This window comes from Nansenia antarctica (assembly GCF_963989245.1).
Source record: "Nansenia antarctica genome assembly, chromosome: 10".
NCBI lineage: Eukaryota > Metazoa > Chordata > Actinopteri > Argentiniformes > Microstomatidae > Nansenia > Nansenia antarctica.
This window is the reverse complement of record NC_137680.1, coordinates 26511320-26526319: the sequence shown is the minus strand read 5'-3', so window position 1 is coordinate 26526319 and position 15000 is coordinate 26511320. Positions and strand designations below refer to the sequence as shown.

The 15000-nt window shown below is 46.2% G+C and overlaps 1 protein-coding gene across 2 annotated transcripts in view; it reads right to left on the bottom strand.

Moving 5' to 3' along the window:
* The window catches only part of LOC308165889 (uncharacterized protein), a 13050-nt gene extending 5209 nt beyond the window's left edge, over positions 1-7841 (bottom strand). Inside the window, exons 1-5 of one of the 2 annotated variants that reach the window (XM_080540069.1) lie at positions 7624-7841; positions 7089-7449; positions 3250-3435; positions 2236-2354; positions 634-737 (exon numbers count right to left, since the gene is read on the bottom strand). In XM_080540069.1, the coding sequence (XP_080396195.1) occupies positions 634-737; positions 2236-2354; positions 3250-3435; positions 7089-7395 (716 nt within the window). In that variant the 5' untranslated portion in view covers positions 7396-7449; positions 7624-7841. The remainder of the gene's footprint in view (positions 1-633; positions 738-2235; positions 2355-3249; positions 3436-7088; positions 7450-7623) is intronic. The other variant, XM_080540070.1, reaches the window with a different exon arrangement.
* Between the last annotated feature and the right edge of the window lie 7159 nt (positions 7842-15000).

Below are 15000 nucleotides of genomic sequence, written 5' to 3'. Positions count from 1 at the left end.
GACTGTCTGCTGTCTGGGTCAGGGTTAACAGACAGTGTCGCTGTGTAGCTGAAACAGTGCTATTGTGTAGCCTGTAGGATTGACACCCATTTAACACTATATTTTGTGGCCTAAAACATAGCTGAAACACTATATTTTGTGGCCTAAAACATAGCTGAAACACTATATTTTGCGGCCTGTCGGGTTAAAACCTAGCTGAAACACACTGTATTTTGCCACAGGGGTTTATACAGAACGAACGGGACTCTGTCTGCTTATTTCACTGAGTTAGAGAGTTGAACTACAGGGGAGAACGATGACCTGATTGGTTGATCCAGTAACTGTCACTCACTAGTGATAGGGCCGGTCTAAACCTGATTGGCTGATCCTGTAACTGTCACTCACTGACAAATAGACCTGGTCTAGAGAGCAGAGTTAACCTGATTGGTTGATCCTGTAACTGTCACTCACTGGTGGTACGGCAGGTCTAAAGATCAGAGTTAACCTGATTGGCTGATCCTGTAACTGTCACTCACTGAAAAAAGACCAGGTCTAGAGAGCAGAGTTAACCTGATTGGCTGATCCAGTAACTGTCACTCACTGGTGGTACGGCAGGTCTAAACCTGATTGGCTGATCCAGTAACTGTCACTCACTGGTAGTAGGGGAGGTCTCTGTCTGTCCGAGGCACGTCCTTGTCGATGATGCGCGCGGCCTCTTGGAGCTCCTCCAGGTCGAAGGTCACACGTTCAAACAGAACCTGCGTTTGATTAAAAGGACAAAAGTCAACCGTTGATCTGTTGTCACTGTTGTTTTGCTGTGTCATGCCCTGGCTGAACAATACACTGCTTCTTTGGATTCTAGAGACTGAGATAGAGATACTCCCTATTGGAAACAATACAGTTAATCCTGTGTTTAATCACTGTAAACAGGCCAATGGCAAACACCAGATGTTTACCTAGCTAAGGCCTGTGTCCTGGTGAGACTACATCACTATGTAGTAATCATCAGGGGAGGCTGGCGGAGGTAGAAGGAAGAGGAGGAGGGGCTCTGTGTGTTTGAGTTGGAGAGGGCTTCTGGTTTGCCATCTGTGGTCTTTTAGGGCCTTTATATATATATATATATATATATATATATATATATATATATATACAAGCAAGCAGATTGTTGGGAGAGAGAGAAACGGAGAGGGAGGGAGGGAGGGAGGGAAGGGGGGAGGGAGGGAGAGAGAGAGAGAGAGGGAGAGAGACAGAGTGGGAGAGAGAGAGACAGAGTGAGAGAGAGAGAGAGAGAGACAGAGAGACAGAGAGGTAGACAGAGAGAGAGAGAGAGACAGAGAGAGACAGAAAGGTAGACAGACAGAGAGGTAGACAGAGAGAGAGACAGAGAGAGAGAGAGAGAGAGAGAGAGAGAGAGACAGAGAGGTAATAATAATAATAATAATAATAACTTTATTTGTATAGCGCTTTTCCTGCAAATGTTGCAACTCAAAGTGCTTTAATCATTATATAATCTTAATTTAATTATTTTGTAACTTAAATGCAATATTAAAAGGATGGGGTTTTAAATCTTAATTTAATTATTTAGTTATTTAAAGGCAATGTTAAAAAGATGGGTTTTTAGTCTTGACTTGAACATATTTGCTGAGGTTGCATCCCTAATGTAAACTGGCAGTGCATTCCACAATTTGGGTGCATAAAATGAGAGTGCAGCCTCACCAAATCTCTTCTTTTGTACACAAAAGGTAGACAGAGAGAGAGAGACAGAGAGGTAGACAGAGAGAGAGAGAGAGACAGAGAGAGAGAGAGAGACAGAGAGGTAGACAGAGAGAGAGAGAGAGAGAGAGAGAGAGAGAGACAGAGAGGTAGACAGAGAGAGAGACAGAGAGGTAGACACAGAGAGAGAGAGATAGAGAGAGAGAGAGATATAGAGAGAGGTAGACAGAGAGGTAGACAGAGAGAGAGAGAGACAGAGAAGTAGACAGAGAGAGAGAGAGATAGAGAGAGAGGTAGACAGAGAGGTAGACAGAGAGGTAGACAGAGAGAGAGAGAGACAGAGAGGTAGACAGAGAGAGAGAGAGACAGAGAGATAGAGAGAGAGGTAGACATAGAGAGAGAGACAGAGAGAGACAGAGAGGTAGACAGAGAGAGAGAGAGACAGAGAGAGAGAGACAGAGAGGTAGACAGAGAGAGAGACAGAGAGAGAGAGACAGAGAGGTAGACAGAGAGAGAGACAGAGAGGTGTTACAGGTGTTCTACCTGAGCCTGCAGCTCCAGGAAGGCCAGTCTGTGTTTGACGTCGTCACTCTGCTCCTGAGCCTGCTGCTGGGCTCTCTCCTGGCGCTGGTCGAAATACCTCACCGCTGACACCAACTCAGCTGAGGGAGGGAGAGGGAGGGAGGGAGGGAGGGAGGGAGGGAGGGAGAGGGAGGCAGGGAGGGAGGGAGGGAGGGAGGGAGGGAGAGGGAGGGAGGGAGGGAGAGGGAGGGAGGGAGGGGGGAGGGAGAGGGAGGGAGGGAGGGAGAGGGAGGGAGGGAGGGGGGAGGGAGAGGGAGGGAGGGAGGGAGAGGGAGGGAGGGAGGGAGAGGGAGGGAGGGAGAGGGAGGGAGGGAGGGAGGGAGGGGGAGGGAGAGGGAGGGAGGGAGGGAGGGAGAGGGAGGGAGGGAGGGAGGGAGAGGGAGGGAGGGAGGGAGGGAGGGAGGGAGAGGGAGGGAGGGAGAGAGAGAGAGAATCAAGGATGACCAGGACTTATTTGTTATGAGCATATGTAGAATTGACAGATGTGCTGTATCTGGGTCTGTGTGAGTGTGTGTGTGTGTGTGTCCGTCTCTGCGTCTGCGTGTGTGTCTGTGTGTGTGTGTGTCTTTGTGTGTGTGTGTGTGTGTCTGTCTGTCTGTCTGTCTGTCCGTCTGTGTGTGTGTGTGTCTGTCTCTCCGTCTACGTGTCTGTGTGTGTCTGTCCGTCCGTCCGTCCGTGTGTGTCTGTCCGTCCGTCCGTCCACCCGTCCGTCCGTCTGTGTGTGTGTCTGTCCGTCTCTGCGTCTGTGTGTGTCTGTCCGTCTCTGCGTCTGTGTGTGTGCGTGTGTGTGTGTGTGTGTCTCTGTGTGTGTGTGTGTGTGTGTGTGTGTGTGTGTGTGTGTGTGTGTCTGTGTGTATGTGTGTGTGCGTGTGTGTGTGTGTGTGTGTCTCTGTGTGTGTGTGTGTGTGTGTGTGTGTGTGTGTGTCTCTGTGTGTGTGTGTGTGTGTGTGTGTGTGTGTCTCTCTCTCTCTGTACCGTCAGTGCCGTTGAGCCTCAGGCGCACGGCGGCAGGAAGCAGCTGCTGCCACTTCCTCTTCATGACGCGGTAACGCACGGCCAGCTGCTGCTGCAGCAGGGGGCGCTCCAGAGCCGTGGAGCTGCAGGGGAACATCCCAAACAGGAACCTCCACACCTGCCCCCGCTCTGAGGGGGAGACACCACCTGGACAGACAGACAGACAGACAGTCAGACAGACAGACAGACAGTCAAACAGAGAGACAGACAGACAAACAGACAGACACACAGACAGATAGACAGACAGACACACAGACAGATAGACAGACAGACAGACAGACAGACAGACAGACACACAGACAGATAGACAGACAGACAGACACAGACAGACACACAGACAGACAGACAGACAGACAGACAGACACACAGACAGATAGACAGATAGACAGACAGACAGACACAGACAGATAGACAGACAGACAGACAGACAGACAGACAGACAGACAGACACACAGACAGATAGACAGACAGACAGACACACAGACAGACAGACAGACAGACAGACAGACACACAGACAGATAGACAGACAGACAGACAGACAGGGAGATGTCTGGGGGTTATCAGGGGAACATCCCAAACAGGAACCTCCACACCTGCCCCCGCTCTGAGGGGGAGACACCACCTGGACACGGACAGACAGACAGACAGACAGACAGACACACAGACAGAGAGACAGGTGGACACAGAGACAAATGCAGACGCAGACAGATAGACAGACACACAGACAGACAGACAGACAGACAGACAGACAGGTGTTTGCTATGCACCGTGGAGAGGGAAACGCCCTCTGTATGTCTGTACATATATTGGATTGACAATAAAGCTGACTTTGACTTTTGACTTTGACACACAGAGACAAATGCAGACGCAGACAGATAGACACACACACACGTCAGTGGATCTAGGCCATGAACCACGTCTAAACCACAATCACACCAACTCAACCCCCGGACAGGAAGTGACACGTGCAGACGCGGCTTCAGTGTGGGACGGAAGGGAACTGAAACTCAACAAGTTTCATCAGCTGATGATGGGAAGGTCTGGGCTGCTGACTCCCTAACCCTAACCCTAGCCCTCCTAACCTAACCCTAGCCCTAGCCCTCCTAACCCTAACCCTAACCCTCCTAACCCTAACCCTAGCCCTAAGGGAAGGTCTGGGCTGCTGAGCACAGCACAGTGATAACCTCATTCACTGTACAGGGTTCTGCATCGCAATCTCGTCATAAACCTTACCCCAACCCTTAACCTAGCCCTCCTAACCTAACCCTAACCCAATAACCCTTACCCCAACCCTAACCCTAGCCCTCCTAACCTAACCCTAACCCAATAACCCTTACCCCAACCCTAAACCTAGCCCTCCTAACCTAACCCAATAACCCTTACCCCAACCCTCACCCCAACCCTAACCCTTACCCCAACCCTCACCCCAGCCCTTACCCTTATCCCAACTCAAACCCCAACCCCAACCCTAGCCCCAGCCCCAGCCCCAGCCCCAACCCAAGCCCCAACCCTAACTCAAGCCCTAGCCCTAACCCCAACCCCAACCCTAACCCTGTATGGAAGAAGCATGTCTTCCTCTAGACTGTGTCTAACTGACTTATCTTGGAACAAACTTGTGGAGGAAAAAGAAAATGTGAGTGACATGAAATTGTTGTTCTTAGGCAAGCACCCCCCCCTACACACACACACACACACACACACAATGGTGAACTTTGCCCCTCTTCTTACCGACAAGCTTCTTTATGTAATGATTTACACCCTGGCCTCCCCAGACCACAGCTAATGTCATCATCAATGGAGGGAGGAAATATGCATGAGAGAGAGAGAGAGATTAAGATTAAGAAGCGGAGAGAGAGAGAGAGAGAGACATGGAACTTAAGTGGATAGAGGGAGAGAGAGAGAGAGAGAGAGAGAGAGAGAGAGAGAGAGAGAGAGAGAGAGAGAGAGAGAGAGAGAGAGAGAGAGAGAGAGAGAGAGAGAGATTAAGAACCGGAGAGATATGGAAGAAAGATGTGATGCAATCCTGATCATGGCTGTGGCCATCCTACAATTTCTACCTCCCTCTTTCTACCCCTCCCTCTCTCTCCTTCTCCTTCTCCCTCTTTCTCCCTCTCTCTCTCTCCCTCTCCCTCTCTACCTCTCTCTCTAGCTCTCCCCCTCTCTCACTCTCTCTCCTTCTCTCTCTCCCTCTCCCTATCTCATGATGTACCCTCTGGCATATCCTAGCCCTCATGATATACCCCCCCCCCCCTCCTCCAGCCCCCCCCCGATGGCCAGCTAGATGGTGAATGGTGTGACTGTAGCGCTAGGCAGTACACCCTCGGGCATAGTCATTTGACTGCCTCTTGACTCTTGTGGATCTTAAAATAACCTGCTGTGATTATCCTGAACTTCTCATCCATGCTTGAATCCACCACTCCTCCCTCTCTCTCTCTCTCTCTCTCTCTCTCTCTCTCTCTCTCTCTCTCTCTCTCTCTCTCTCTCTCTCTCTCGGTCCCTCTCTCTCTCCCTCTCTCTGTCTCTCTCTCTCTCTCTCTCTCTCTCTCTGTCTCTCTATCTCGCTCTCTCTCTCGCTCTCGGTCTCTCTCTCGCTCTCTGTCTCTCTATCTCTCCCTCTCTCTCTCTTCTCTCTCTCTCTCTCTCTCTCTCTCTCTCTCTCCTTCAGTGTGTTTCTGTACACTTATTTCAACTGGAGTATACAAAACAAAATTTCTGCAATGCGGTGGGAAAGTGTGTCACTAGCTAATGCGGCTAATCTAGATCAGCCATTCTGAATGGAATGCTACGCTACGGAACCAACTGACAATTAGCTTTGCTTGCATAACTGAAACTCTGTGTAAGGCAGCTGAAAACCAACAACCTTGTCAACTTACTCTAACTCATTGATCCTGAGTAATCCCAACGCTAACCCATTGATCCTGAGTAGCCTCCAAAATAACATTTGTAGAGATAAACTAGAAACAACACCAATTTGAGTCATGTGTATAGCCTATACAAATTGCGGACTGGATTATGTCTATATTGCGTGTATATTATAGGCTAATGTATAGCTGCATATTATGGCTACGTGCGATTAACCTGCGTATGGTCGCTGTTATACAGTAGCTGTCATACTGTACAAAAGATGGGACTTCAATGTAGGCGGTTTGGTTTTGTTTCTTTGTTCTGAGCTCTTATCAATCAAAATTACAAGTCAAATATCAAAAAGGAAAAACTATTATTAAACTATTATTTTCTATTTCGCCAACCGTAAACTTTTAGAGAGGAAATGGCCGTTAATGACAAACATATCCTGTGGGATTGTGGTTATCACAAAACATAAGAGGAGGGTAATATGTGTGATCTATCAACGCCATTCTGCATTTACATTCATATTTTTGGCAGTTAGCAGACGCCTTTATCCAAAGCGACTTAGAAACAAATACAGTTTGACTAAGTAAGTGAATCATCTATCCACCAGCCATAGCAGGAGAAAGTAATCTATGCTCAGGCCAGGGGCCATTGGCAGTCATATTCAATTGAATGGGAAAGTGTGTCCAAACTTTTGACTGGTAGGCTACTGTATATATTATTATGATACTGGATAAACTGTACAGGGTAAGCAGACGTCTCAGGAGGGACAGTTAAAGGTGTAGGATGAAGAGATGGGTCTTCAGTCTCCGGCGGAAGGTAGGGGGGGGGGGGGTGAATTATTCTGCAGTTCTGGCAGGCAGCATTCTGGATGAATAAAGTTACGTTGTTGAACTAAATAACGGATCGGATAAAACAATTTTAAAAATAAAAAACGGAAGAATTGTACCGTTTTTGAAGATGTACATGCGCAGTCTGGACTCGTCCACTCTGCCCTCCGCGTCCATCACGCCCGGGAGACGCAGAGGTGCCGCGTCGTACGCTTCAGGTGGAGGAGCGACGAACACCACGGTGCCGCCCCTGTCCGCGGTGCCGCTCCTGTCCACGAACCCCACGGTGCCGCCCCTGTCCACTGTGCCGCCCCTGTCCACGGTGCCGCTGAACCCCACGGTGCCGCCCCTGTCCACGGTGCCGCCCCTGTCCGCAGGTATCGGCGAGGGCGCCGGTGTCCCGTTGTCGTGCACCGATGTGTCCATCACGTCGCCTTAATATGGGAAACAATCAGTCTCTCCGAGGTGGAGAAGGTTGCGCTAGAGAGCGCAAACAATGTTTTACCTTTTCTTTTTAGTGTTTTCCCCTGCTTTTATATTCATTCTATGCATGTATATGTTTTTATATTTACTTTATGTTCTTATTCCTGTTGTAAAGCACTTTGAGCTGCATTTCTTGTATGAAAGGTGCTATATAAATAAAGCTTTACTTACTTACTTAATGACACGGAGTGTGCACCCACAACCAAGACACCGAGAACATCCCTGTACTGTACCCCTCTTATAAAGGCATAGCTTATTATTGACGATCCGCTGCAGTCATTGAGTAGCCTAAGATAGTTTACTGTAAATCATGGTTATTCTATTATTCCTATCATCTGTCCAGCTTTGACACGTCTCTCTTAAACTTCTCCCCAAACGTGTTGTTCTTGGTCAGCTGGTCTCAGGTCTTTGCAGTTCAGGACTTCGTGTTGTGAGAGAATGTCCTCTCGCTTTGCTCTGCCCACTTCCAACCTTTCTCCCTCCTTCCTCGAGTCATATGACTGACCTTGAGTGGCCCACATTCTGGTTTTCATCTCTGGTTCAAAGTCTCCACTTGAGTTGGAGCTGCCTTGGCTTTCTACCCCACCTAGTGGTCTTACTGTTCACACCGCACCAGTTGTCATCATAATTATTCCCCCCACATTATCAACAAACCTAAGCTACCTATTATGAACACGTTTCTGTTTTTGCTTAGAAATCGAAGTTTTTCTGATTCTAGGACTAATGTTGGACTGGTAAAAAAAAAAAAAATTTATGTTAAGGTTAGGCTTAAGGTTTGGTTAAGGTTAGGGTTAAGGGTTTGGTTAGGGTTAAACCAGGAAATCTAACACAATTATAGCAATTTAATTTTGAGGCCAACGATTGGTTAAGCAAGCAAAGGTGAAGCAGCTGGTTGCCGTGGCAGCCAGGAGGTTGACTGACAGGAACATGGAGAGCAGAACAGTTGTGGTTAGATGCTAAACAGCATTGTTGTCTGGTACTTGTACTCTGCAATGACAATAAAGTTGGATCTAGTTTCATCTAATCTTCCCTCTAACAATGTTACTTCTGCAAATACATTTCCTGGATTTGGTTGGGACACGCACTGTTCTCACCACTGTACCTAGACCTGACTGTAGGCCTGTGTCCATTTCTCAGTACAACTGTCTGCTCAAATGACTTCTGGCCAAGTAAGTAATGGTGAGTGTGTGTGTGTGTGTGTGTGTGTGTGTGTGTGTGTGTGTGTGTGTGTGTGTGTGTGTGAAGCCCTCCAAACTAGGGGCTTGCATATGTACTAATATGTATTGTATGTGATATCCTGTTTATTCTGTATTCTGTTTTTACTAGTTTCAGTTAGTGGTTTTGTGTGATGTGTGTGTGTGTGTGTGTGTGTGTGTGTGTGTGTGTATGTGTATGTGTGTGTGTGTGTTTGGTGTGTGTGATGTAAGTGTGAGTGTGCGTGATGTGTGTGTGTGTGTGTGTGTGTGTGTGTGTGTGTGTGTGTGTGTGAAGTGTGTGTGTGTGTGTGTGTGTGTGTGTGTGTGTGTGTGTGCGCGTGTAAGCTAGCAGATAGATGTGTTAAACCAGATGGCCTGCTTCTCCATTTGATAATAAGAACCACTAAACTCCATTATTACACAGATTAAAACCAATCACTTAATTATTATGTAGCAACACGTTAATACAATGTTTTTACTTCTAATTACGGCACTATTATACTATATAGGCGCAGGAAACGTAATGTAATTGTCTTAAATGTAGCTTTTCACAACTTTTGTTATGTCTTCTTACTTTTTGACTGACTGTTCTTATTACCTCTGGAGTTGTCGGCACCATTTATACATCATATATTATATTCAGCTGTATTAAGTATATTGTAGAATGTAGTATGTATATTATAGTATGTAGATCCACCTGTTTTCAATTAGTAATGTATGTTGTTGTTGTTTGTCTCTTGTCTGTCTGTATTTTGTCATAATTGTACTATTATTATTTCTGCTGTTATGACTGTGATATTATGTTTGGACCCTCCCTAAAACGAGATGATAGGGGTTAGGTTTGGTTTGGTTAGGGGTTAGGTTAGGTTAGGTTAGGTGTTAGGTTAGGTTAGGTTTGGTTAGGGCTTAGGGGTTAGGTTAGGTTAGGTTAGGTTAGGGGTTAGGTTAGGTTTGGTTAGGGCTTAGGGGTTAGGTTAGGTTAGGGGTTAGGTTAGGTTAGGTTAGGTTAGGTTAGGGGTTAGGTTAGGTTAGGTTAGGTTAGGTTAGGTTAGGGGTTAGGTTAGAGGTTAGGTTAGGTTAGGTTAGGGGTTAGGTTAGGTTAGGTTAGGTTAGGGGTTAAGTTAGGTTAGGGTTGAGGGTTAGATCAAGGGGTTCATCTGAATAAAGAAATGTATTTAAAAAAGATAATATTTTCAAAATAAGACAGGGTAACTAAGGTGAGGTTTGTTTTCGAAAATTAACTTAACTTCCTCCTTTCATTCTACCGCCATTATGAAGAAACAGGAAACCACCGCCCAGGATCCTGACACCATTCTGGGTAAAACTGTCGGCCTGTTCTCATTGGCTGGGGGCCGCTCTGCCAGGGTCACAACTGGCCGCGTCCGAGGACCTGCCGCACCCTGGTTGGCCGTCTCCCACCACCACCTCACCGTGAGTAGAACACCTCAAGGCCGGTTATGGTTGTTGTGATGTTGTTGTTGTGATGTTGTTGTGATGTTGTTGTTGTGATGTTGTTGTCTCTTGTATTATTTAGAGGTAGTAAGTAAGTAAGTAAAGTTTATTTATATAGCACCTATCACAGATCAGTGGTCACAAAGTGCTTTACATAGGCTATAGAAACATAATTAAAGAGCAAAAGTAATAGCAGGTTAAAAGAAAGGTAAACAAGTGAAAATAAAAACAAGAAACAAATAACAAGTGTACAACAAATAATAACAAGACACAAAAAGACACAAAAAGACAGGCTTTTGGGGTTAGCCAAAAGCTTGTCTGTACAGAGATGTAATATCAATGAGACCAAGAAACTGTGTCTGTGGACATTCTCTGGTGTGACTGTGGACAGTTTCTGGTGGTCTGTGGACAATCTCTAGTGGTCTGTGGGTCAGTTTCTGGTGGTCTGTGGATAGTCTTTGGTGGTCTCTGGACATTCTCCTATGTGGTTGGCAAAATTAACATAACATTAACAACACAGGATTTATTAATTGTTCATAGTTATTACGTAATTATATTACAACGGGTGGTTTGGAATTCCCATTGTTACAGCATATCCTGCCCATGATATATTAGACAACCAGTGTTGTCTAGTGAATGTAGCATCACATGTTCTTGAAAAATTAAAGGATTGGGAATTAATCTTGCTTTTTAATAATGGCTCTTGAGGCCTGCATTTTTATTTTTTGTATCATGACTGTGGTGATCTATGCGTCGTGGCTACGACCACATAACAGATATGATCAAATGTTATAACACATACACTTAAGTTGTTGTTGTTGCTTAAATAATTGCTGGTCGTCTGGCACCACCACCTCCACATGGATGCAGCGGTCTCTTCACTGTCCTGGTGCTGGTGGAACGAGCTGCCCACGGCTGTCAGGCCTGCAGAGTCACTACCTATCACCTGGTCTTTATCACCAGTGGGTCACAAGTGGTCTTTATCACCAGTGGGGATAAAGACCACTTCATCCCCACTACCCCCCTGTAGAGTCTCTCTACTGTTTATATGAAATAAAATGTTTAAAAAATAAAGATTCTTCCTTCTTCTAGCATTACGACTGCCATATTTTTTTTTTCTAGCACCAGGGGAGCCACCCCTCCCAAATGTCGTTGTTTGGTACCTGTACTATATCAATGACAATAAAGACCATTCATTCATTCATTCATATGGCCCCAGGCCCGAGCTTAGATGACTTGTTCCTGCTATGACCTGTGGATAGATGATTCACTTACTTTAGTCAAAGGTGTTTGTTGTAAGTCTCTTTGGATAAAGGCGTCTGCTGAACGCCAAAACATGTAAACGTCAATGTAATAATATGTTATTCCGTTGGAATGGATTATATAGGTTCAGGCTACAGCAAGCATGTCCTAAAATCAGCATGATGAAAACATCTGAATTAATGTACTTTGAAGGGTCAAGGGTCAACATTATCATTATTATACAGTAAAGGGTCAGTTGTTTTATAACATTAGCATTATTATACAGTAAAGGGTCAGTTGTTTTATAACATTATCATTATTATCCTGTAAACGGTCAGTTGTGTTATAACATTATCATTATTATACTGTAAACGGTCAGTTGTTTTATAACATTATCATTATTATACTGTAAGGGGTCAGTTGTTTTAGAACATTCTGTTCTCTCTATTGGACCAGATGAAGCGTGTGACAGCAGTGATCGAGGTGATGCTCGTCTTGTCCCTGGCCTCTGGAGCAGCTGGTATGGATCAATCACTCAATCAATTAATCAATCAATCAATGAATCTATTAATCAATCAATTAATCAATTAATTGTGTTGTATTCATAGAAGTCATAGTACCTTAATTTGATTTGTATGTATGTGTTATTTTGTTGGCATGATTTATATTGTCACAACGTGCTTTACAAATGACCAGGAACTAAGACCTCAAAAACACATACGCACACATGCAGACTAACTACACACACACATGCAGACTAACTACACACACAGACATGCAGACTAACTACACACACATGCAGACTAACTACACACACATGCAGACTAACTACACACACACATCCAGACTAACTACACACACACACACACACATGCAGACTAACTACACACACACACACACACGTGCAGACTAACTACACACACACACATGCAGCAGAGTAACTACACACACATGCAGACTAACTACACACACGTACATGCAAACTAACTACACACACATACATGCAGACTAACTACACACACATGCAGACTAACTACACACACATGCAGACTAACTACACACACATGTAGACTAACTACACACACATGCAGACTAACTACACACACGTACATGCAGACTAACTACACACACACACATGCAGACTAACTACACACACATGCAGACTAATTACACACACACAGACTAACTACACACACACACACACACACATGCAGACTAACTACACACACATGCAGACTAACTACACACACGTACATGCAGACTAATTACACACACATGCAGACTAACTACACACACACATGCAGACTAACTACACACACATGCAGACTAACTACACACACAGACTAATTACACACACATGCAGACTAATTACACACACATGCAGACTAACTACACACACATGCAGACTAATTACACACACACATGCAGACTAACTACACACACATGCAGACTAACTACACACACGCACATGCAGACGAACTCCACACACACATGCAGACTAACCACACACACACACACATGCAGACTAACCACACACACACACACACACACACACACATACATGCACAGTAACTACACACATGCCACAGACTAACCATGAGTAGCATGTTCGTCTGAATGACTTTAATGACTCTTGTGTGTATTTCATTGGGTCCATCAGGTCAAGCGTGGAAGGTCAACGTCCCCAAGTCCATCAGCACGGCGGGGTCAGAGAACGTGACCATCCCGTGCAACGTGACCCACCCCTTCCCCGACCACCGGCAATACGCCCGCGCTTTCTGGAAACCCCGTCACCCCGGCGGAACCCCTAATTTGAAGGACAACGACTTCATCTTCCACCCGAACGCCAGCTACGTGCTGAAGCCCTTCAGGGGCCGCACCCAGCTGGCCGGGGACATGCGTGGAGGAGACTGTTCTCTCCTGATCCAGGGGTTCACAGAGGCGGACCAGGGATTCCTCTACTACCTGAGGGTGGAGGTCACAGGGAAAGACAACTACAGCTTCGTAAACAACGCAGTCAACATCCGTATAACTGGTGAAGATTGGTTGGTTGGTTGGATGGTTGGTTGGTTGGATGCTTGGTTGGATGGTTGGTTGGTTGGTTAGTTGGATGGTTGGTTGGTTGGATGGTTGATTGGTTGGTTGGATGGATGGATGGTTGGTTGGATGGATGGTTGGTTGGATGGATGGATGGTTGGATGGATGGTTGGTTGGATGGTGGGTTGGATGGATGGATGGTTGGTTGGATGGTTGGTTGGTTGGATGGATGGATGGTTGGATGGTTGGTTGGATGGTTGGCTGGTTGGTTGGATGGTTGGTTGGTTGGTTGGATGCTTGGATGGATGGTTGGTTGGTTGGTTGGTTGGTTGGATGGTTGGTTGGATGGATGGATGGTTGGTTGGTTGGATGGTTGGTTAGGTGGTTGGTTGGTTGGATGGTTGGTTGGTTGGTTGGATGGATGGTTGGTTGGATGGTTGGTTGGATGGTTGGTTGGTTGGTTGGATGGTTGGTTGGTTGGTTGGATGGTTGGTTGGTTGGTTGGTTGGTTGGATGGTTGATTGATTGGTTGGATGGTTGGTTGGTTGGTTGGATGGTTGGTTGGTTGGATTGTTGGTTGATTGGTTGGATGGTTGGTTGGATGGATGGATGGTTGGTTGGATGGTTGATTGATTGATTGGTTGGTTGGAATGGTTGGTTGGTTGGTTGGTTGGTTGGATGGTTGGTTGGTTGGATTGTTGGTTGATTGGTTGGATGGTTGTTTTGGTTGGATGGATGGATGGTTGGATGGTTGGTTTGGTTGGATGGTTGGTTGGTTGGTTGGTTGGTTGGATGGTTGGTTGGTTGATTGATTGGTTGGATGGTTGGTTGGTTGGTTGGATTGTTGGTTGATTGGTTGGATGGTTGGTTGGTTGGTTGGTTGGTTGGATGGTTGGTTGGTTGGATGGTTGGTTGGATGGTTGGATGGTTGGTTGTTTGGATGGTTGGTTGGTTGTTTGGATGGTCGGATGGATGGTTGGTTGGTTGGTTGGTTGGATGGTTGGTTGGTTGGATGGTTGGATGGATGGTTGGTTGGTTGGTTGGATGGTTGGTTGGTTGGTTGGATGGATGGATGGTTGGTTGGTTGGTTGGTTGGATGGTTGGTTGGATGGTTGGTTGGTTGGTTGGATGGTTGGTTGGATGGTTGGTTGGTTGGATGGATGGATGGTTGGTTGGTTGGATGGTTGGTTGGATGGATGGTCGGTTGGTTGGTTGGTTGGTTGGATGGTTGGATGGTTGGTTGGTTGGATGGTTGGTTGGATGGTTGGTTGGTTGGATGGTTGGTTGGTTGGATGGTTGGATGGTTGGATGGTTGGTTGGTTGGTTGGTTGGTTAGTTGGATGGTTGGTTGGTTGGTTGGTTGGATGGTTGGAAGGTTTGTTGGTTGGTTGGTTGGATGGTTGGATGGTTGGTTGGTTGGTTGGATGGTTGGTTGGATGGTTGGTTGGTTGGTTGGATTGTTGGTTGATTGGTTGGATGGATGGATGGTTGGTTGGTTGGTTGGTTGGATGGTTGGATGGTTGGTTGGATGGTTGGTTGGTTGGATGGTTGGTTGGTTGGTTGGTTGGATGGTTGGTTGGTTGGATGGTTGGTCAGTACACATTTTATTACAGAACATCTT